The 24,488-nt window shown below is 44.7% G+C and overlaps 1 protein-coding gene across 1 annotated transcript in view; it reads left to right on the top strand.

Moving 5' to 3' along the window:
• Positions 1 to 24,488, top strand: part of ADAM12 (ADAM metallopeptidase domain 12) — a 391,488-nt gene that overhangs the window by 323,194 nt on the left and 43,806 nt on the right. The window contains exons 12-14 of the mRNA XM_054982517.1: positions 2,614 to 2,791; positions 17,927 to 18,016; positions 18,574 to 18,769. Coding sequence (XP_054838492.1) covers positions 2,614 to 2,791; positions 17,927 to 18,016; positions 18,574 to 18,769 — 464 coding nt within the window. The remainder of the gene's footprint in view (positions 1 to 2,613; positions 2,792 to 17,926; positions 18,017 to 18,573; positions 18,770 to 24,488) is intronic.

Raw genomic sequence — 24,488 nt, 5'->3', positions numbered from 1 at the left:
CACAACCCAAATCTTACAATTTCCCCCATTATTTGTAGGAACACAGTAACATTCACCTCAGCCTGCTAAAAACAACTGGCTCTCCATGTGTTCATGGGGCTTCCATGTCTTTACCAAGATAATAATTGATACAAGTTTGTCACTTGAAGTGTCTAAAGTTAAGTTCATGTCTTGTTCTTTAAAAAAAGAGCCTCCAGTTTCTTTACCATTTTACTTCCCACGCTTCTCAGATGACTTGTTTTCTCTCCATGCTCATATCATACATAGAATGTGAATTATTTCTCTTGGACATGATCATTGTGCTTATTAATTGAAGTTCTCAAATTTTGCTTCTCAAAATGACATGATGTCAGTGACAACTTTTACTAATGAACCAGAGTAGTATTGACATCTGTAAGTGACATTGTTCCTCTAAAACCAAAAAGCAAATTTAATATAACACCACTGATTAAAAACTAAATCCCAGATCTGTGACATAGAGGAGACTTTTGTGAAAAATAATCTAAGAAAAGTAGTTAGAAACAGGAGTGAATACGATAAGGTAGCATTTATAAGATCCAAATTACATTCCAGCGTTGCTTTAGAAATGGTTTAGCTTCCACTGCCACTTAGAATTGTGCATAATTCTTTTTCTTTAACTAAAATGATTTCCTTACTTAGCTACGGTGGGAAAAGAATCCTTCTCAGTCTGCAGTATAAGAAATAGCTATCGATTCATTAAGCTTTCCAATTTAGCAGCATGGAACTTCTATTTACTGTCTTATTTGCCTGTTTAAGATTGCATCCTGTTCTTAATAATAGATGATTGATGAAAGATATTTAGGGGGGAAAGCCCAGTCATTATTGAGCTGACTCCTTACATAACAGTAAAGCAGGATTGCTGCCTGAACCCAGAGAGGAAATGAATAGGCTCCAGAATATAAAGAAATAAGAGTTTGCCTTTTATTTGCCAGTTGGCTGTGGTCCATACCTAATGTGATCACAAGGGGAGTCCCAAAAGAGCTAGAGTGTGCACTTTGGCATCCTGTATACTGTCTGTGATGTGATGTCCTTGCTAACATTCAGATACAAATGGCATTTGACCAAATGGACCTCACAGTTATCCAAGTGGCAGACTTCCAGTGGGAATGCAGAGAATTCTCAGTAATAAAGGGTTACAAGACATCACAAAACGGGGGTGTCAAAATACTTGGGGTACTTTTAAACTCTAAATATAAGGGCATACAAGAAAAAATCAGTAGCACAATCAAGACAAGCACTTGGTTTGGCTTTCTCCTCCCAGCAGAGTTTTTTTTTTGACACAACTACAAAGTGCTCTTCGTGCTTGCTCCACTAGCAGATTGCAGCCATTGCAGTTCTTTGTGATTGCTCTAGTATGGTTAGAATTGTCTGCTTGGCACAAAACAGTGCCTCTCTGCCAGAGCAAAATGTTCAAATGTTGCTGCTCAAACAAAACAGTGCTCTCATTGGCCTCCTCGCTTAATCTGAGTGTGTTCTGGAATGGAGAGGGCAGATTCTTGAGATGAGTTCCGCCCCCGCCCCCCAAGTTTCCAAATCTCCATGATCATGAGCCCCAATTATAAAGAAAGATATAAAAAAGTAAAGCCAAGAAACAATTGGTGGGGAATATGGATTGTATCAGGGAATAGAACAGTCATTGCTTAAAGGGGTAGAATGCATGAATGTAAAAGCATTATGACCTCTCCTAATTTTAAAGGGGGGGGGTGGCTGCTTAGCATTTGTTGCCAGGCTTCTCCTAATGCCAACAAGTTGGTCAGATGAGAAAAATGCACAGTTATGAATATGGAGTCTTGATTTCATAATACAGCCATATGAAAAATGATGTTGCGGCTGGGGTGGGTGTGGTTTCCACTGAATGACCAACCAATCAGCACCCAGGAAAAGGACTGGGGAGAGAAGGAATACAGGACTAAGAATTCTGCACACATATAAGACACATCAACAACGACTTAACAGTGGCCTTTTAAAAAAATCGCTGTATGTGCACAGGAAAAAACGTTGGGGAAAAGGGGGAGAGTTCAGTGCATCTCATGTCTTCTTTTCTCATATGGAACTCTGGAGATTGAGAGAAGCAGAATGGAATCTGAATCACCATAAACTGACTGTGTGGAAAAAACTTACATAGCAATGATTTAATTACGATCACCAAAGGACCAAGTTTCACTGTATCCAGAATTTCTATAAACATTCTTGTGACTGCTATTTACTTCTTTTATACCTTGCCTTCCTTCCCAGTGGGGACCCAAAGCAGCTTGTGTCATTCTCCTCACCTCCAGTTTATCCTTTCAACTGCCCAGTGACTGAGAGTGTACAACTGGCACAAGGTGACCCAGGAAGCTTCCGTGGCAAATCTCAAAGATCCTTGTCTGATATTCTAATTACTACATCACATGGCATTAAATGTAGTGAAATTAATGAACATTTTTAATATTTTCCAAACAATACTCATTGTAATATGGTGCTTTCCATCTCCATTCTGTCCACATAGTTATGCTGATTTGTTGAATTGGTTAGAAGAGTTTTAGTGTGGGATGCATTCGGATCTACAGTTCCACAATAATGGCCATTTCTTTTTCCTGTCTTTCACTCCAGCTATCCGTTTCCCGCGGTGTTTAGCAGTTGCAGCAAAAAAGACCTGGAAAACAGTTTGGAAAAAGGAGTGGGGATGTGTCTCTTCAACCTACCAGAAGTTAAGGAATCATTTGGTGGCCCAAAGTGTGGGAATGGCTATGTAGAAGAAGGAGAGGAATGCGACTGTGGGGAACTTGAGGTAGGACTATCGTTATTGCTTGTTACTGCCTAATTAAGGTCCTCCTCAGGCTTCTACCTGCTGGCTGTTCATGCACTTAAGATAGCTGACCTGGCATCTACAATATCCTGTGCCTTCTTCATTGTAGTTCCCACTTTGAGCCAAACTAGAGGAGACATTTGGCTATCAGTTGGGTAGGCGTCCCCCCAAACTGAACATGCCACTGCCCAGCTTGAGGAAAGCAAGGTTTGAGAGGGCACTGGGCCCAACTAGGCTTCAGAGTACAGTGTGGGAGGAGAGGCCTTTGCTTCAGGGCCATTTTATCTCAAGCTAAAATGCTGAATCTCAAGTTGATGCTGAATGTGCAGCCCTGAAATGTGGCAAGTAACAGCCACCGGAGTTGCTTTGGCTTGGAAAAATGTCCTGGTGGAGAAGGCAGAGGCTCCTTCTCCCCAATTCAGGCACTGGTGTGCTTGCAAACTTTGTTTCCCTCAAGTACCGTTTGGCGGTGATACTATCAGAGTTGAGTTGGGAGAATTCAGATTTGACTCATAGCTAAATGGCCTGTCCAGGCTGCCTGATACTAGACTGTTTCCAAAACCTTATTATTCCTTTTAGCTCATTTTGTTTAATCAGATCTTCTTGGACTAGAGTGATTAGATACCCCTTCTTCAATTAGGCCTTAGTCTTCACCATTGGTATTGGACTTTTCCAGATAATCAGAACTAAATCTATCAGTGGGTGATGGATTTGTCTCCTCTAATAAACATAGCACTGCATACAAATTAGACTAAGGGACATTTATAATGCAAAAAATGGCTCTTTTTCCATATAGTTTATTGAATTGATCCCAGCCATAAGAATTTCCTGACAGCTCACTTGTTCTTCTGGGTTGCAGGGTAGAAAAAGTAGGCTTATCTGCTTGTAAAGTCAATACATTGTCTGTAGCTTGCAAATTCTTTCTGTCTTTCCCATTTTTATTTCTGAATGTTACTGATACCTTTTAGAGTAAAAATCAATATTGTCACAAAGTGGTTTAAACTGTTGCTTCTTTCTTTGTTTTGTTAAAATTGTGGTCCAGGTGTGATTGATTTCAGTCCAAATCTTCTAGAGTAAACTGTGAGGTATCAGCAAATACATTATATTAGTTAATGTTACATTAGCTAAGTAATTTAGACCAGTATCAGCACATCAATATTACCCTAATCCTTGAAGATATCAAGTTGTTCTGTGTGTAACTGTATACGGCACCTGCAATTAAAACTCATTTTTATTAGCTATTGGAATGAAGTGGTGATACTCAAAACTTCTAGCAGACATTATTGTGTTGTTGGTCTTTGTTCACACTAGATTTTGTGAAGGCATTTAAGGTCATTGAGAAACTGTTTTCCACAAGATTAATATTTACCAACCCAAGAAATACCCAGGGAAAAGCTGTGCACTCAGAAAATGGGAAGAAGAATCTTGTCACTCTAATGCTGTACGTCATTCCGGATAATTAACCACAACGTCTACAGGTTCTTTTGATTTCAGTCAGAGACAGTTGAGGCAAAATAGATTCATGAATTAAAGTATGCGTTCATTCAAGCAAAACTCCTTAGTTACAAATAATCAGATAAAAAGTACATGCAACTCATTGTATTATCTCACCCCCTATTAGTAATACTAAGTCTACTTGGTGTTTAGCCATTCACCCTTTGTTCAGCAGCAGAGAACAAAGTCAGACTGAGTAGCTTCAGTAGTGGTGTTACCAGAACTGCTCTTTATTATAATGGGGAATTAGCTGTAGCAGTCTGTAACTTAAAATTAGCGCGGATCTTAACCTATGTCTACGGAGGTCCCGATCCCAGACACTCAAGTGAAAAAGAGGCAGACTACAAATAAGGTTCCAAACACGTGTATTTAGTGTGGCGTAAGCCTAAACTTGCACAAGCATACAAAGAACATACAAGACCTAAGAAATACAGAGTAGGAAATGTAGAGACTTTCGCATTAGCAGGTTCCCAACGATGATAAGGGAAATACTCACAATCCTGGAGCGAAGCAGAGACACAGCAGCGAGGGTGGCCCAATGCCAGCACTGGGACCACAGACGGACAGCGAGGGGTTCTGGATAGGATGGCACGCGCACCATGCGGTCTGAGAGACCAGCTTAAATACCCCAAAACGTACCCTTGGGCTGGTGCTGTACTTGGTGGTTCTCACAGTTTAAAACAAAGGTTCTAATGGGCTACTGAATGGCTTGGATGGGCCACTTTAATAATCAGATTGTGATAAGTGACACCTCAGGAAGAGGGGACAAAAGAGGGAGGGGGAAATCCAAGTGGGCTGAAAGGATGTTCCAGCGGACAGGGCTTGTCCTGATGTCATCAGCTCTGGAATGCGGAGGTTTCTTTGAGATGCATTCTCTAAGTGCTTGGGATGGTCGGCACTTAGTTCTTCTCCTGGGTGGCTCCTAAGATATGCAGAGCAGGGCGAGGTACTCTCGCTGCGGACGTGGTGTGCCCGCTTCGCCGAAATGGCTTCCCAAAGCAGTCTTTTCCTCTGGGTCTTCTGGTTGCCTAAGAACATGGATGCCGGCTGGGCATAGCTGGGCTGGATAGCAGGCTGCCCGGTAGCGAGGGCAAGCTTGGGGACCGACCCGTGGGAGACTCCAGGCGGGAACTGACCAGGGAGCGCCTAGCCAGGCTCGCTGGAGGTTTCCCCGGCAGGCGCCCGGCTGCTAGCAGCGGCTTGGGCCCATATGAGGCAGGCTTCCATGGAGGCAGGGGGAACAACACTTTAAAACACAGTCCAAGGCAGGGAACAGGCACGGTCCGTGGCAGATGGCAGTGCAGGCACAAGGCACACTTGTAACACAGTCCAAACACACACTAGGAAGTCCAGATACAAGTCAGGGCAGGGCTGCCCAGAAATAGAGTCCTTTTGTGCAGTTATCCAAACATGGAGTCAGGGAACTGCACAGTCTATTGCAGCAGCAAGGTAATTGACACGCAGGCAGGAAACTGACACGTGTATTAACACACACACACGTGCAAAGCAATCTTTGTGCAGCAGTGAAACAGTAATGCAGGAAACTTTAACACAGTTCATGGCAGGCCTTAAAGCAGGGGAGGGGGCCTACTTGGCAACAGTGGACAGAAGCAAGAATCTTTTCTCAATGGATTTTGCACCTTCTCGCTCTGAGTTTCAATGAGCTGAACTATCTGTCTTTCTAGGAACCTTTTTCTATTGAGTTCCGTGTCAGTGAGTCAAAGGTCAGTTGCAGCAGTTTATCTTAGAAGAGATTTGTGTGAGTTCAAGCAAAGGCTTAAGCAAGGTTTTGCAATCCCAGTGACTCTTTGACATCACTCCACCTCTTTCTGGGTTTGCGTGCTGCTCCAGCTGTATCATTCAATTTACAATACTTCTGAATTTTCCCATATATTTCATACAGAAGGGCCCCAAAAGAATGCGCTAATCTTAACAATAAATTGCTAAACTTGCATCTTGCTTCATGGTCTTTTAGCATGTAAGCTGTTCCCTGCCTGTTCCTCTGAGAGCACCTGTGGCTTCTTAGCCCTGTTCTCAGACTTGGAGGAAGAAGGCTTCACTGCTTAATTCTGGGATTCTTTTACTATATCAGTAATCCTGAAGGGTTAAAATGACTTTAAAAGTAATCGATACAGACCTGTCACATTTTTATCCAGCTTGTATGCTACCCAGAGGTATCTCGCTGGAAACTGATGGAAAGAGAATACTGGACTAACTAGATTACAGTTACTTCCAAAATTCTCCTTATACAAATTTTGAAATTCTGAATTATTTTTATCTTATTTCCAAAATCAGACCAATGTGTTAGGATTCCTTCATTGTGTTATATTTAATTCCAGAATGCTATGGATATACAGTTTGTTATAGTTCTAGTTCTTGTATGTGCCTTTTCTCTTCTAGATTACTAATGTGTAAGGTTGCCGACTCTGGGTTGGGAAATTCTTAGATATTAAGGGGTGGATCCTGTGGAGGATGGGAATTGGGGAGCGGAGAGACCTCCGAAGGTATAATATCACAGGGGGTTTTTTCTGGGAAAAGAGGTGGTGGAACTCTGAAGAGGGAAATGAGGAAGAAATACATGGGATTCTTTGAAATCATATTATTTTCAAGCACTATTGCCGAGTATTCTCAAGAGGTGCCGGAACTCCATTCCCCCGCGTTCCCCCTGAAAAAAAGCTGTGATAAAGCAGCCATTTTCTCCAGAAGAACTGATTTCTGTTGTCTGGAGATGAGCTGTAATTGCAGGAGACCTCTAGGCCTCACCTCCCAATGTGCCTCTAATATTAGGAAAGGGAAAATCTCCTGCTTTGGCCAAAATGAAAGCTTGCCTGTTAAGTCAAAATTTCCTTTACATGTAATATGTTGTATGAGTTCCCACAGTACTTTATTTGGGCATTCCACACATAGGTAATGTATTATACATTTCAGAATGATTCTCTCCAGATTAAATAGAAGTGCTTTAGAATGTCATATAGATAGTTTGAGGTTATACATGCTAGCTTTCAGGCTTTAATTAAGGTAGAAATATATTACCTTTCTTTTCTCACTGTAGTAGCACTACTATCTCAAATGCATCATTTGCATAAATGTGTTGATTAAAATGCTGAAAGATTTTTTTTAAAGAAAAGTCCCTATGCTTTTAAAGAAAAGCATCTGTGCTTTTCTTTCCAGCTGATGCCCATTGAGAGCTTTGCATACACACACACACACACACACACACACACACACACTGATGCTTTCTTCCCTCTGCTATTGGACAAGACAATAGAATAATCAGTTGAACATATCTTGTTTAAAGGCCCATCTTTAAAGGAGTGATAGCTTGTGAACATGATTTTCCGTAAGTTACTTTTGCTTATGTTCCCAACACCATGTTGGTGCTCTTCTGTATGGAAGTCAGACAGACTTAACACACTGCTGAATGGTGCTTCTATCTGTACAGAGAATGGTTATTCAGGTGCCATTGATTTATCTTCCTCTTTTGACTGTAACCTCTGAAGTAAATCCAGTATTTTCTGAGAGCTCTTTCTTATTAGGAATTAGTTGTATTTTGTTTTGGTGGCAGAGTTACTTAGTCAGAAGCATTTATCCCAATGTGCAGTAATGAATCCTCAGACAAACTGTAGAAAGATAGAGCTTACATTTTAATGAGGTAGATTCCATCCATAGCAATATCTTGGAGTAGAAAGAAAGAATCCTAATCTAAAGAGTCACTTGCCCTGTTAATAAATCACATCCAGAATCTGGCAGTGAGGCTGCAGGAGGGTCTGTGGATGAGGCCTTCATAGCAGGAGCTCTGAGAAACATATCCTTCTCCTTTGGAAAACCATAAGGCAAGAGGAAGGGAAAATCTTCCAGAGACACAGAGATGGAGGAGGCATTCCTGCCTTAGCGAAAGAGAAGCAGCTTACTATCAAAAGAGTTACACATACACAGAGACACAGTCAACACCCCCAGTGTCCAAGGCACGCTGAGTCGCTAGGGCTGCCATTCCCCTGCCTGGGGCAGGAGATCCCCTGCTCCCACCCTTCCCTCTCCCATGCCCACTTACTTGGCCGGTGGGGGGAGCATGCTCCCATGGCCACAGCAACCCGATCGTGCCCCACAACACCCCACAATGGGCCCATTTCAGGCCGAATTGTGCTGCTTGGGAAGCCCGGGGGAGGGCCCTTTGCCCCGTGTGGCCACCTTTGACCTGCACGATGATGTCACTTCACAGAAGTGATATCATCACACAAGCTGAAGAAAAAGACCCAGGACAAGGTAGGGTAAGTGCCAAGCTCCCAATCTCCTGCTGGGGGAGTCAAGGGACCTGGCAACCCTATGCCCATTCCATCATTATTGACACAGTTTTCAGACAATAAAGTTTTCACAACCTCTCATGAGGTATCTGTCCGGGTGAATAGTGTATTGTAACCCCAGCCGGAAGGAAGAGACAGACACAGACTTGGAATAAAGGGCCGTTTATTAAATGACCATAAAGGTAATGCACGGCAAGAGCTAACTAAGCGGTACAGGTCAAGCCCTGGGGTCAACTCCGGACCTCCGCCTTGACCTGTCTGGGTGAGCCCCACGCCCCCGGGTGTAGGCCATCCTTTGAATGGCTGCAACCCAGGCTGCCAGGCCATGGATCCCCATTGAAGCACCTGTTACGCCCCAGCCGCACGGCATGAGGGGAGGCCTTGTATTGAGGATCCCCGCAGGTTTCTGCCAGTGTACAGTAGCCGCAAGCATGCATACCGCCCTTAATGGCAGCCCTGTCCCCATTCAAGGGGAATCGCCACAGGGTGCTCACCAGCCCGCACCCTATTCCCAAAATCTCCTGCCAACTACTAACTAAACAGCACAACCCAACAATAACTCAGAACACTGCCATTAGTGCAAGGCAGGCAAAAAAAAAACCCTTCCCAAAGGCCAATCAGGGAAAAGAGGGAAAAAATTCCTACCTGGCTCTGGACCCAGCAGCCCGCTATTCCTGCACTAAAAACAGGGTGAGGTGGGTGGGCCAAGCACTCAAAGAGACTGCAGCCGGGAAGAGAGGAGCCGCCTGAATCAGGCTCTTGGCTCCACCCCCCGGCTAAGCCCAGGATGCCTGGGAAGGGAGCCTGTCTCCTTTCCTCCAGGGCGGGGCCACAAAGAACGGCTCCCAGCTTGAGCTGCATTCTGCTGCTGCTGGGAGAGCCGCATTGCAACCCCAGCCGGAAGGAAGAGACAGACACAGACTTGGAATAAAGGGCCGTTTATTAAATGACCATAAAGGTAATGCATGGCAAGAGCTAACTAAGCGGTACAGGTCAAGCCCTGGGGTCAACTCCGGACCTCCGCCTTGACCTGTCTGGGCGAGCCCCACGCCCCCGGTTGTAGGCCATCCTTTGAATGGCTGCAACCCAGGCTGCCAGGCCATGGATCCCCATTGAAGCACCTGTTACACACCCAGCCGCACGGCATGAGGGGAGGCCTTGTATTGAGGATCCCCGCAGGTTTCTGCCAGCGTACGGTAGCCACAAGCATGCATACCGCCCTTAATGGCAGCCCTGTCCCCATTCAAGGGGAAGCGCCACAGGGTGCTCACCAGCCCGCACCCTATTCCCAAAATCTCCTGCCACCGCAAGGGTCAAGCCTCTGCTTAGACCCTCGCGCCCCACCGGTGGCCTAGAGCCACCCAAAGCCCTTGCCGCAGGTCATCTAGGAAAATATCATTGCCCTCAGGTGCCAGGTGGACACCGTCGCCTCTGTAGAGGTGGGCAAATTCGGCCCTAATCTTGGGGTGTGGCAAATAAATACCCAAGCCTTGCCCCGAAGACCTCTTAATGGCATGGTTAGCCTTGCATCGGGCCCTCTCTATCGCCCTAGTGTCAAAGGCCTCCCGCCAAACCCGTTGTTGTAGCATCTCTGACCATACTATAAGCACACCCGTCCATCAGCTGCTTATGTATTCAAGGTCCTCAGCTACCTGCATCGACAGGGCCTTGCCCTGTACCAGCCCAAGGTCATTACCACCCAGGTGAATGACCACAATGTGTGGGGGAGGCTTCGTCCGTCCCCTAAAGAGGAGAGGCAGCTGGCCGGGCCATCTGAGACCACACCTGCCCTGCCACTCCACAGTGGCCACAGTGCTCAGGCCCAGCTGGGATCCCATCTGTGTTCTCTTGGCTTGATTGGCCGCCCAGAACACCATGCTGTGGCCACAAATCAGGATTCTGTTCCTCTCTTGGCCCAACACGGCACCTGAGGAAAGAACAAGTAGTTTGCCATTTAAAACTGCTGCAGGGGCCGGACATAGGACCGAAACACCCTTGACCGCCACCTGCCCACTCTCTGAATTGCCTGCTGAGGGTATCCCATAGCAGCTGCTGTGGAGGCCGCACCAATCCGGAAGGAGTGGGTTCCGAATTTGACCCCCTTCTCAAGTGCCCTCTCTGTCACCGCCCAAAACTGATATTTTGTCAGTGGGGCCTGATCTTCGTGGTGGAATAAGACCCCTTGGTCATCCCCATGAAGCGTGACATATTCCTTGAGGGCCTTAACAGGGCACAGCCCCTGCTCAGAGCAGGGGCCCAAAAGCAAGGTGCTTCCCCACTGCCGCTGGTCAGTCTGGGTTCCAAACATGACTCCTGACAAGCCAAGATTCTTAAGGGCCCTCTCTGTCACCGCCCAAACTGATATTTAGTCAGTGGGGCCCCATCTTCGTGGCGGAATAAAACCCCTCGGTCATCCCCACAAAGCATGACATATTCCTTGAGGGCCTTAACAGGGCACAGCTCCTGCTCAGAGCAGGGGCCCAAAAGCAAGGGGCTCCCCTGCTGGTGCTGGTCAGTCTTGGACCGTCTGATCCCAATGGAGACTTTATCCCCAACAAATTTAATGTCCCAGGCATTCAGTGCCTGGCCAGACATGTCTGTACACGATGAGGCCATCAGCTCACTAACTCACAGAGCTCCAAAAAATGCCATTAGGGCAGAAGCGTGGAAAAGCTTCCATTCAAACGCTGACAAGCAGACTTCCGCCCATGTGGTCCCCAGTCCCTTAAGAACTGATGCCGAGATGGGCTGCCTCGGGTCACGTGGCATTTTTATTCCCCTGGCCCAGCCTTCCAGCATCTTTCTAATCCTGAAGACACCCGTGAATTCAGGTAAGCCACGTGCTTTGCTGGCGAAGGCTAAAGCGGCCAACCGACCCCTGATGGACCTCACTGGAAGGCCCCGGCCCCGCTGTACTACACAAAGTGCATCAAGTGCTCAGGTGGAATGAGCCACAACTGCTGGAGCCTCGCCGACACCCTGAACTGGTAAAGCTACCCGACCGCACGGTCGTAGGCCTGGCGTGTACTGGGGGCAATGGACAGCTGGATTGTTCTATTTACTTCCGCCGTCCAAGCTCCCAAAGCTCCTGGGGCATCCTCGCTGGTTGCCTGTCGGTCCAGGGGGCAAGCTGCCAGAATCGTTCCATCTGTTGGCAAGACAAAGCATCTGCCACACCGTTGTTAACACCTGGAACATGCCTGGCCCTGAACAAAATGTTCATCTGCACACATTTCAATGTAAAGGCCCTTACCAGCCTCATCACCCTGGGGGATCTAGATGCCATGGTTTTGACCACGTGCATGACAGCCAAGTTGTCAGACCAAAAGTGGACAGCTCGGTTCGCCAAGTGTGATCCCCAAAGCCACACGGCCACTAACAAGGGAAAGGACTCCAAAAACGTAAGTTCTTTGGACAATCCCTGGGCTACACAATCAGCGGGCCATTGGTCAGCACACCAATGCCCCCTAAAAAAGACTCCAAAGCCTGTAGACCAGGAGGCATCAGAGGTGACTTGAAGTTCGGCTTCTAGCAAAAGCTCCTCCCTCCAAAAAGTCACCTCATTAAAGGTGTAAAGGAATTCCTTCCACACCAAAAGGTCATCCCACATGCCCTTATTAATTCTTAAACTCTGATGGGGCAACCGTAAGGCCCTCATAGCATCGCACCGCCACCTGAGGAAAGCCCTCCCAGGCGCAACTGCCTTACAGGCAAAGTTTAAATGGCCAACTAATTGCCGCAACTCAAGGAGAGATATCTAGGCTCCACTCAAGCAGCCCTCCAATCGAGCCCAAGATCTACCACCGTCTCTAAGGGCAACCTTAAGGTCTGTTGTACTGTGTCCAGTTCTATTCCCAAGAACGCTATGACAACAAATGGTCTCTCGGTTTTCTCATGAGCTAAAGGAACCCCCAGTTCCTCTGAAAACTCCATGACCCCTGCCAAAAGCCTGGCACACTGCCCCATGCCAGCTGGCCCAGACATCAAAAAGTCATCTAAACAATGGACGAATAGTCAGCACCCTGCGCCTTGGGGAGACCTGAAGAAACCATTCAAGTACCCTCAGCTTTACTGGGCTGGGCCCCTTTTCCAGGCTCTTGTTGGCCACCACTGCCCCCAAAGCATTTCCCACCCTGTCTTCCTTTGGGGCAGGCAGATTATGGGTGGGTTCCCATGCATGCAGGGCAGTCATGCATATAGTTGCCCACTTTTTTGTTGCAAAGTTCCTCGGACGTGAAGTCCCAACAAAGCAGCCGTATTTAAACTTGCTGCCCTGCAGAAGTGTGGGAACCTGAACCCTGAGAGGGCAGAATAATCATATGACCACTCTCGCTCCTATTTCTGAGGTTGGACTTGGCAAGGGCCATGACCTGCACCCACAGCTATATCAACCAAGCTGCCCCCTCAAAGTCGATGTACCCCCTGTATATAATATTCATGTATTGGAAAAGGGGGAGAGCCCTACCTGGCTGTGCCCTAGCCAATACCCCTGCATAAACCAGGAACCCAGACAACCAATGAATCCAGTTCCTGACAATCTGCCTGCAGCGGATCTTCTCCTTATCCCTATTGTACAGATCATCTATATCCTTCTTCTCCCGTTCCCTGAAGAGAAGGGTAAAGTCATCCATGTACTAACCCTTTGTATATTCCCCCCGCCCCTGCAGGCAATGCCATATCTCCCGGGGGAAGTGTCCTATAAGGAACCATGCCATATCCCTGGGGTCCATAAGGGGCCAGGCCCATCTGCTTGCCATAACCAAAAGGCCACCCAGTCACAGACAGAGGGAAGGCCTATCCATCCCAACTGGTAGCACAGCCCAATACAGGCAGTACTTGCACCTGCTGGAGGTGCAAGGAGCGTCTGGCATAACTAGGCCAAATAGTTGGGCCTGCAGAAGGTCAACCAAGCATGGGATATGTCTCCAAAACAGAAGATGCAGGAGCGCAGCTACCTGCCCCAAAGAGCCCCCGGGCCAAGTGGCACTCTGCTTGGGCAAAGGATCCGTACCATCAGGCATGGGTCGTTCCACTGCTATGGCAACTTGCCCACTGTCAGCTGACCATTCCTGGTCAATGTCAGCCACACTCTCAGTTCATGTTGGATGGTCCTGGCTGCTGCCTCCATCACTTGCCACCACTCCTGATACTCCCTCCAGGGCAGAAAGACAAGAGACAAAATCCTTATTAAAAGCAGCAATTGTAATTCTTTTAGCACCTTTGCGTGGCTAAACAGGCGCAACAGCTGATGCTGTACCACTCCTAGCCCTCTCAAGAGCAACAATGCGCTCCATAAGTTCCTGCCTGCCTGGGCCATCATCCTCGTTTGAGGGAGACAGAGCCCGAGTAGGGTTACGCGGCACTGGCCATTTACAGGCCACTTCCCCATTGATGGGCCACCCCCTTTTCTGAGCAGCATAAACATTCCCAAATGATGACACAGCAACCGTTAATAATGTGTTGGACTGGCTCGCAGCTTTACCCCTTAACCAACTGCTGACGGTAGCCCTGACAGGTAGCACTAAGCCCCAGCAAAAGTAGCAATTGCCAGGAGCAGTACCAAGCTGCCACACAAGATGGTGCCGAGCACAGTCCTGAGCAAATCTGCCTGCCAGCAGAATGGCTGTCAGGCAGAAACAGGCCACCAGTAATTCTCCACCACAAGATGGCGCCAAGCACAGCCCTGAGCAAATCTGCCTGCCAACAGAATGGCTGTCAGGCAGAGACAGGCCACCAGTAATTCTCCACCACAAGATGGCGCCGAGCACAGCCCTGAGCAAATCTGCCTGCCAACAGAATGGCTGTCGGGCAGAAACAGGCCACCAGTAATTCTCCACCAAAAGATGGCGCCGAGCACAGCCCTGAGCAAATCTGCCTGCCAACAGAATGGCTATCAGGCAGAGACAGGCCCTCTTTTATGGCCCACAAGAATATAGGCTTAGGTGCTGCTTTACCAGTAAGCCAAAGTGAAGAACACCGGCTCTGTTTTTTAAGTTACTTTATTTTACTCCTTGCCGGTGGTGGGGGGAGGCTAAATGGAAACAAACAGGCTTATGGCAGGAAGAGGGGTTTATGTGTGAGTGGGGGGGGCTCTCAACACCCACTCTCTCCAAGACAACTATTAAGGGGAGCGACCACACCCAAGTTGGGCCAAAGTCCCTCCAATACAGCCTAGCTGCCTGCCACCCCAGTGCCCCACCAGCCTGCTCAATTAAACTGCTCAATTACTCTAGCCCCAACAGGCCCTGAAACCCTGGCCTGTATTGTGCGCTGCAGCTGCAGCCGCCAGCCGCCAGCCACCTCTGACAGCCTCCAAGAGCTGACTGCTATCGCTGCTTTCCAGCTGCCTCCACTGCCGCCATCAATGTTTGTTCAGCACACATTCCTCCCTTCAGCTTCACCACTCAAAGGAAGGCAGAGCAAAGAGCTCTTGTTTCACCGAGCACTCAAAGAGACTGCAGCTGGGAAGAGAGGAGCCGCCTGAATCAGGCTCTTGGCTCCGCCCCCCGGCTAAGCCCAGGATGCCTGGGAAGGGAGCCTGTCTCCTTTCCTCCAGGGCGAGGCCGCAAAGGACGGCTCCCAGCTTGAGCTGCATTCTGCTGCTGCTGGGAGAGCCGCATGTTCAGACTACAATTTTGTTGGAAGTCAAGAATGAAATGAAAATATGATAGGCATTGAATAGGACCCAAGTTCGAGCTACTATGCTTTTTGAAAAGAATTTTTTAAAACCCTCTTAACAACAGATAGACATTAAGAATGGTTAGATTCTTCTTGGTGGAAATTTTCAGCTGGCTCACCGCTTTCTGACTGGTGGGAATGGGAACTCCTCAATCTTTGGAAATTCCTGAAATAGGAGCACAAAAGGCCGAAGGCTTTGCCTCCTTTTCTTCAGGCCCAGATGCCATATTGCGAGGGAACCTAGATCTATCACTTAGGTGGCAAGATGCTTATTGATAGTACTTCCTGTATTCTGTTCTCTGTCATCTTTCCTAGGTTTGTTTCACTGTTTAGAAATAAATAGTTTAAAACTGCTACTTTGACAAGAGAAAATTCATGGATTAATTTACTCATAAACCTGCTGTTCCTCACACACGTATGCATGCAGACATATGTTCAAAAATTAATCCAGAGGCTCGCTTGGAGCTGTCAGGACTTTAATAATGTTTAGGTTCAGCTCCAAGTAGTGGTACTTCGGGAAACTATGAAGGATTATATGTCTGGGATCACAGAAATGCATAGGTTAGGATCCAGAAAATTCCCTTTGTACTATCTCCTCCATACAATTTTTTGTGGATCTGTTCAGAACAATTCCCATTCCTTGTTGTCTTTATATATTTGAAGTCTGCCATTAACCTTACAAGGCTAAATGGATCCATTCAATTTTAGTTTTCATTCAACAGAATAATAATGAATACTAGAAATGTTTGAAAATGGAAGTATATCAGCAAAACAAGTCAATGGGCTGAGCAAAAATACATAGCAAGAAAACAAAATTTTAGAAAGAAAAATAGGGAAAAGGAACTTGTAGGAAAGGGAAAAGAAAGGACCTTCCCTCCATGAATCTTGGTAAAACACCATGTAAATTAGTAGCTATATACATTGAGTGAGTGGTGCCCTCAAGTCATAGCTGACATGCCAACTCCTGGTAGGGTTTTCATGGCAAGAGACTAACAGAGGTGATTTGCCACTGCCTGCCCCTGCAACCCCAGTCTTCAATCTTCTCTGGAGGTCTCTCATCCAATTACTAACCAAGGCTTTTGAGATCTGACAAGATCAGGCTCACCTGGGCTATCCAAGTCAGGGCAGGATATACTGAATACATTTTTAAAAGAAAACAAATGCATATGGGGCCAATTGCCCAAGTATAAAGACAGGGATAAGGAGATTGGCAGCTCTTCTGAGAAACATTAGAGTTTATAGAGGATAATGAACATGACAATGTGATATTGTGGCAAGAAAGGCTAATGTTCTTTCAAATTGCATTAGCTGGAGCATCATTTCTAGGACTCAAGAAACAATGATACTTACTCAGTGCAGTCAGAGACTAGATCTTATTTATGTACCATGCCAGTTCTGATCAGTACAAGATAAGCTGGAAACAATTCACAGGAGAAACAGAACAATGATAGGGTTCTAGAGGAAAATTACTTAAAGGGCAAATTCTGAAGGAACAAAGAGACATGATGAACATCTCAGATTGTTGTCTGCAAAAGGCAAATTGTGTATGCGCAGCCATAATTCAGAAGTGAGAGAGAGAGAGAGGGAATTTAACTATCCAATATTCAGTTTTGTTAATGGAAACCCGTCTTCTTGCACTATTGTTAGGATTTTAAAGAGAAAAGGTAGGATTTTAAAAGATGCTTTTTTCTTTTAAAACACTGATAACACTGCGAGGATGCCATTTTTAACTGAATGGAGGTTAAAGGGTGAAATTCTCTCCTCCTCACATGGTCCCAAATCAGCTCAGGACTGTGCGTGTGCAATTTGTCTTTTATAGATGGACAGAGAGCCATAGTTTCTGCTCTCAGTTAGGTGATAAAGCTGTCTAGATTGTATCATTTCAGACTGAAGGCCATGGGCTCTCATGATTTTTATATACAGAACAATTCCTTCTACATAGAATTTTAAAAGTTAGGAAGAAGGGTTCTAGCCTAGCCCTCTTACCTAGTTTTGTCAGAGGGTGGCGGGCAGTTTTTGTTTGGAGAAGCATTCACTCATGTGACTCTCATCTATAATCTGAAGTGGTACAGTCTAGATGTAGGTTTACCACCTCAGTAAAAATTAGGCAAAAAGAAAATGAAAAACCGAAGATATGTTTTATAGCATAGCAAAAAGAAGATGAAGGAGGACATGCTTTGAGTTTTGAAACATTTTAAAACAATTTCAGGGGGGAAAGAGGGGAACAGTTGCTCAATGTCATGGAACAAGATGTTATGCTTCTTCTATCTAGATAGATTAGGGTTAAGCAGTGGAAAAAATAACAAATACCATAACTTGTAAGTTCTGTGGTGAAATCACAGGCATAAAATGTGTAATTACTGCAATCTTTGCCTGAGCATTTAGAGATTCTGGGCTAAAATCCACTATATAAGTGCACAGCATTCCCTAGTCCATGTGTTTTAAAGGTGCTCTCTGGTCATCTGCAGTTCTCTGAAGGCCCTGTAGACTATTTCAGGAAATGGAAAATCTGAGCATCAAAGACATATACGTGCCTCCAGCATTTAATCCACTCCCACTGGGTCATATCATCTTGTAGATTTAATCCATTTTTCAGTAGATTTTCCAGCTGATGCAGTTCTCAGGTTTTGTTTGCTTCTTCTAGGAATGCACAAACCATTGCTGCAATGCTACTACCTGTACTTTAAGGCCAGAAGCAGTGTGTGCTCATGGACTTTGCTGTGAAGACTGCAAGGTGAATTTTTATGTTCTCATTTGTGTAGGGCGGGTAGTATTCCTCTCAGTTCCAGAGCCATTCACATTGTCCTTTAGAGCTGAAAAAAATTACTGACATTGGGCTATACCCATTCCAGTGAAAATTCTCCAACATACCTTAAGAAAGAATAATTCTTCACAGTATGCCTTCTCCCATAAGGAAAGGTGTATTTTTATTGCATGCATATGTCAATAATATTGGTAAGGAACCTTAAATGTTTATGCCCATTTAAATAATTCTACCACTGCATAGCCATCTGTGCTTTGATTTGTGTGTGCGTGCCTCTGTGTGTGCAGTGTAAAAACCCCACATTTGCAACTTAAAGAGGAGTGAAGGAGGCCCTAGCTGTGGAAGTGTGTCATAAACCAGTTGCACAGTATATCAAAAAGATGCATAGAAAGTGCCGCATCTCCTTCACACTACACTTAATGGCCACTTGGTGCAGAGTTGGAGGGGAAGCATTAGTCTGTAGCATAAATTTCACTGTGCAGTAACTTTTATTGATTGGAATTATAGCCACTTCTTTCTTTCCGCAGCTGAAGCCAGCAGGGATCCTCTGCAGGCACTCCAGTAATTCCTGTGACCTTCCTGAGTTCTGCACTGGAGGCAGCCCTCACTGCCCAGCTAATGTATATTTGCATGATGGACATCCCTGTTACAAGGTGGATGGCTACTGTTATAATGGCATGTGCCAGACTCACGAACAGCAATGCATCACACTCTGGGGGCAAGGTGAGTTTGATTACTGGATCTTTCTTGAGATATTTTATCCATAAAAACAAACAGCATGTGAATTCGTAGGAGATAACTTTAAGGCACCAACTGATTCTAGGTCCTTATTTCTTCAGTGCTATAAGATACAGGTTACTTTTTGCACTTCTGCCTCACATCACTTTCCGTGTGCATTGTTACATTTTTGCAGACTGTTGAGATACATCTCTTTGGGTGCAAACATGTTTATGGAAGGTGGTAGGCTGGGACAGCAAGGATATGACAAGTAGAAAGATACTATTCCAGTTAATCTTTCAACTGGCTTGCACAGCTTAATGGCCTGTGGGCATTAATCGTTTCCTCAAATCTAGCCACTAGCTAGCCTCAAGCTCTCAGAAGTATCTACTGCAGGTCAGTGCTCCAAGCTTATTGCCAGCATCAGCACTAACAAAATGAATGTTTATTATGCTGCTCAATCAATTTCAGAATTTAACATGTTCTTAAATTCATTGTAGAAATGGAAGAATACAAGCCCCTATCTGCAAAGGGTTACCAACACTAACCCCCTTTGAAGCTGTGTCTGCTGGAGGCATTTGACCTCTTTCAGGAATTAAAGTTTGCCTTGCCTTGCCTCGGTTTACTTTACTGTAAAACACAAATACTTGCCTACCTCTCACAAGTAATTACTGTAATGTTTGCCTGAGCTTTTAGAGATTCTGGGCTGAACTCCACTATATAAGTGCACAGCATTAACTGTGCAAACATAACTCATAGCTGATGCTGAATTAAGAAGAAACTGTGCCACCAATTGTATTTCAATCAGCACTGAGGATTGGCTTGGATAGCCATTGAGTTTCAGCTGACACAGTATCCTAATCAGGGGAGGACTCTGCTTTTGGAAAAGTGCACATTCTTCTTACACAAAACTTTATTTGCTGTTGTATAACAGCCCACCTTCCTGCTTCCAACATCTCTTTGGTATGTTGTCAGAGCAATCCTAAGGCCTTTGCACTCGTATATCCTGGATGCCAGTGCAGTGCTGATGTATATGGTCAATAACCTATGTTGTCTCAGCATTAGAGATGGGCACAAACTGAAATACAAACCAAAATTCATGACGAACCATGGTTCATGAACCAGCGGTTCGTCATATCCCATTTCTGATGAACCACCACAAACTTCAGGCTGATTCGTTTGGTTCGTTTTTCAGTTCATCACTGCAGACAGCCTGGTGCCAATCAATCAGTTTCCTAGGCAACAGAGGATGGAGTTCCTGCAGACCTTCTGCCGACCCAGAAGTGACCTTCTGCTGACCCAGAAGTGGTGGTTTGCTGGCCCAGAAGTGACATTTTCATGAACCGAAATGAACCAATTCGTGAACCGGGGCAGGTTCGTGAAAGTTTATGGTTCGTGGTTCATAAAACGTGATGAACCACGAACCACATGGTTCTTTTTTCTGGTTCGTGCTCATCTCTACTCAGCAGAGAAAAGAATTTCTAAGACCAAGATCCAAGCAGCTGAGAGTATATCAGCTGCGCTGGAGCACATAGCAACACTGTTGGCACTCATTACTCATACAGCAGCATGTTGATGATACTCCCATGCCAGCCATATATGTAAACAGGCAACCAATGCATGCTGATGCTGGCATTCCTTCCTGGCATTATTCTGGCCCCACTGAGGAGGGAGTACATATAAAAAGTCTGAGCAGAGTAGTGTTAGAAATATTCTATAATTATGTTTGATCTCTCCCTGGCAGCTTATGCAAAGTGCTTCCTTTGGCAGTCACAACATATAGCTGATATCCTAAGATGTGTTTTAGCTGTGTAGATGTGGCAGGAGTCAGGTCAGGGAATTTGTACTCCCGTTTGTTTCAGAGGGAGCATTTATACTTATGCCAGCTTTTTCACCATCATAATATTATGCCAGTGCCAGGACATGAGCTTCAGGGCCTTGGGATTCTGATTAGGCCTAAGCATGTCCCCAGTGCACCTACTTATGGTCCAGTACTGGTCCAGCAGTACCAGGGCTCTATACCAGCATCTCTCTGACTTACATTGGTGTGAGAGCTTAGTGGTCATCTTAAGGTTGCTATCATAGTCACACTTACTAGTGAATAGCTCTTACTAAACTTAATGGAATTTACTTCTGAGTCGATATGCTTCAGATTGCACTATCAGTAGTTTCCACAATAAACTTTTGATTGTGGTGTGCAAACTTCTGGCTTGCACTTAAAGGTTCTGATTAAGATTTTTCTTAATCTACCATCGTACCCCATGTTTGAAGAATCTCCAGTGGCTGCTCCATGGAAATAAAGCATTATTTGAAACAATATGTTTCAAGGAGGAGAAATTATCTGTTGGTAAACGCATCTTTATACCAAAGCTTAAATGAGATTTACTTCATAATCACTTCTGATCCTATTAAAAAGCGTACATACATTTGCATAAATACACTTCAAGTAAGAAGTCATTCTTTTGGCAGCCTAGAAAAGAATCAGGTTTTTTAAAGGTTAATGCCTCCCTTCTTTCTGAAAAATCCATAATTTTTTTCTTGCTAGTAGATTTATCTGCATATCTAAATGCCTGCTTGAAATGCCAATAAAAGCAGCAGATAATATCGAAATGCATAACTCTCAACATAACTCAATCATATCACTATCAATAGGTCACATCGATGACTTTATAAAAATAAAGCATCTAAAAAGTTTCATTTTTAATTAAGAGGATCCACACTGTGGAAATTAAAAAGTAGAGAACTCTTCTGTGTTACATAAAACCTCGAAGAAGAGTTCACTGCACAATATTTCAGCAGTATTAACTTATTTATACCATCTGACACTGAATTCCCTGCCCTGCATGATATCTTGTTAGAGCAAATTATATTTTTCTTGGTATATTTTTCTGGAAGAGGTTGATTTAGGACTGTCTGTAGGCAATCTTTGCATAGTAATTGAATATGAATGGCATAGGCATGCAGCCAATCTTTGCTGCCACCTCTCATTTGGTGTGTGGAAGGAAAGATGCCTTTAGAATGCGGGGTCATGCACTGGCAAAACAGCCCCTCAGTGGCCAAGGAAACATGCTGTGAAAGGCTTTACTGCTTCCTTGAGGACAGCCTGGGGCCAGGCATATGTCAGACTAAGATCTGGGAGGCCCAGGTCCAGATCCCCACATTGCCATAGAAGCTGACTGGGTGACATTAGGCCAATTATTCTCTCCCTCTCAGCCTACGCTATCTCATGGAGTTGGTGTTAGGATAAAATGGAGGAAAGGAGAGTGTTGTAAGCTACGTTAGGTTCCATTGCGGAGGAAAGTGGAGTATAAATAGCTAAATAAATAAACAAACAAACCAAGTCTTGCTATTAGACCATGCAGGATCCATCTTCCATTCTTGATGGAGGTAGTAGAGAATGTTGTTCTTTCACAATTTCAGACGTTGCTGGATGATACAAATTTTTTCAGCCTGTTTCCTCTTAGGTTTGGAATTGAGATGAACCAATCCTTGTGAAAGATACTTGTTTGGAAATTAACCGGAGGAAGGAGGATTGGGGGAAAGAAGGACATGGCTGATCCTCTTAGATGTCTCAGTGACTTTGATACAGTAAACTATCCTGAATTACTAAAGCAATTGCAAATTCTTAGGCATTACAATGTTTCAACCATATCTTACTGAGTCTCTCTCTCTCTCTCTCTCTCTCTCTCTCACACACACACACACACACACACACAAAACTCCTAACAACAAGTGAGTTTTCATTTGCCTCATACAGGCTTTCCCATAAGTGCAGGCAGGTTCTCTTCTTCCTTTGTTTTTATTTAAGATCTGTATGATGCTGTTGGAGAGATTATCCCTCTGTTTATAGTTAAGTGTCATCAGTTCCTGACTTTTTAATCTTTATTTAGAAAGCCTAAAGCAGCTTACAGGTAAAATTCAACACAGTAATATTTCAATAATAAAACTGAAAACATGAAACAATCATGAAAAGCTGAGTTTTTTAAACTGATACAGTTATGAGAGTAGAAGCTAAGGGCAGGGCTACATTTTGCACGTCATTCCAAGATGCATCTTTCAGATTTTTTTTTTTTTTTACACATGCAGCTGCTGAGGTATGGAAGCGCCTGCATAGCATGGGAGAGGAAATTCTCGACTCTCTTCAGGCGATTCCCTAAGGAGTACTTTGAGGCGTTTACAAGTGTTTACTTTCTTAAGATTTCTAAGTTAATTTTCAAAAAAAGAAGAGAAGTGATTGCCTTTGGCCAGATTCCAAGGTCCTGAGTGCACGTGCCAAAGCACTTCCATGCGCACTCAGGGACTTCACAACATCCTGTTTCAGTCACAGCGCTTCACACTGTATTGCTGGATACTCCTGAACATCCCATAAATTTCACGAGCAGCTTGTTAAGGGCTGTAGTTACAAGGGACATTCCTGAAGTAGCACCACAGGTCTCCTAGGAATTGTGGATGAATTCTTCCCAGCTTCTTGGATACTGAACCAGTGCGGAAAGTTTCCTGTGAAGAAGCTTCTGTCCCGCTCTCTCAGAATACAATTTTAATTAGGATTGGGAAGCTGCTGCTGCTCCATGGTGATCTATGTCAGTTGTATAGATTGGTGGGAACTGACATCATCTTGAAGGGCCCTCCATATCACTCGCCAGTAGAGCTGTTGAAAGGGGCCATGAACATCCTTTGTATATAAAAAGTACCAGGTTCAATCTCTAGCATCTCCAGTTACAGGGTCGGGTAGCTAGTGATATGAAAAACCCTGAGACTCTGGAAGAGGTGCTACCAGTCAGAGCTGACAATACTACATTTGATAGACAGTCTGCTTCAGTATAAGTAATCTTCATGTTATAACATGACTCTGGTTATGCATGTAGTAAGTTCGGAGCCAGAGGTATTAAGGGAGAATAAAATATGTATAAGCTACCCAAGAAAAAAAGTGTTACTCTCATAGGTAATGGCACTGGGAATTGCTGTACAGTCTGAAGACTTCTTTGGTTTCACATCACCCTCCAGTAACACTCTCGTTTTATAATCCCATTCTTCTCCCATTTTTCAAATTCTGTTTTCTTCCTCACTATTCAGCTGGAGACAACTGAACTAATTGCTCAGGTCATCAAATCATGTGAGGCTGCTTGAGAGTTTTTTATTTTTCTGTTGTGACAAAAGAAATGAATGTTTCCATTTGCACATCAGCAAAGAAAACGTATCCACAGTGACACCATCTCTGGTATGTTTTAACCTGGCATGATTGGAAACAGGTGATTTAATTCCAGTGAGGGGGAGGGTTAGGCTGGAAGGTCTGACAGGATCTTAATTACTGGCACCTCATACTCTAGATTGTCAATAGGAAAGTAAGATAAACTTTGTTCATCCAGTTCAAGGAATTTAATATACACTGAAAATCTTTCACAGATCATTTTGTCTTTGCCTCTTCAAGTAACGAAAACCAGTTTTTGCTTCAGTTTATCTCCTGGAATTATGATACATGGGCATCCTCAGGAAACACAACATGATTTACCTCCCTTAAGTGTTTGGAAGGGTTTTTTTCTCTTTTAACCCACTAGATCTTTAGGTTTCCTTCACTTTTACATACATATAATATTATATATATAAAACATAAACGTATTTTTATAAAAGAATAGGCAGATAAGCACATACCAAAACATACCAAAAGGCAGACAATTTTTCAGAGAACTAAAAGAGGGGTGACACTAATGTATGTGTGCATGCATAA

This window comes from Eublepharis macularius, chromosome 6, assembly GCF_028583425.1.
Source record: "Eublepharis macularius isolate TG4126 chromosome 6, MPM_Emac_v1.0, whole genome shotgun sequence".
In the NCBI taxonomy this organism is placed as follows: domain Eukaryota; kingdom Metazoa; phylum Chordata; class Lepidosauria; order Squamata; family Eublepharidae; genus Eublepharis; species Eublepharis macularius.
This window is presented reverse-complemented; position numbering and strand designations above follow the sequence as displayed.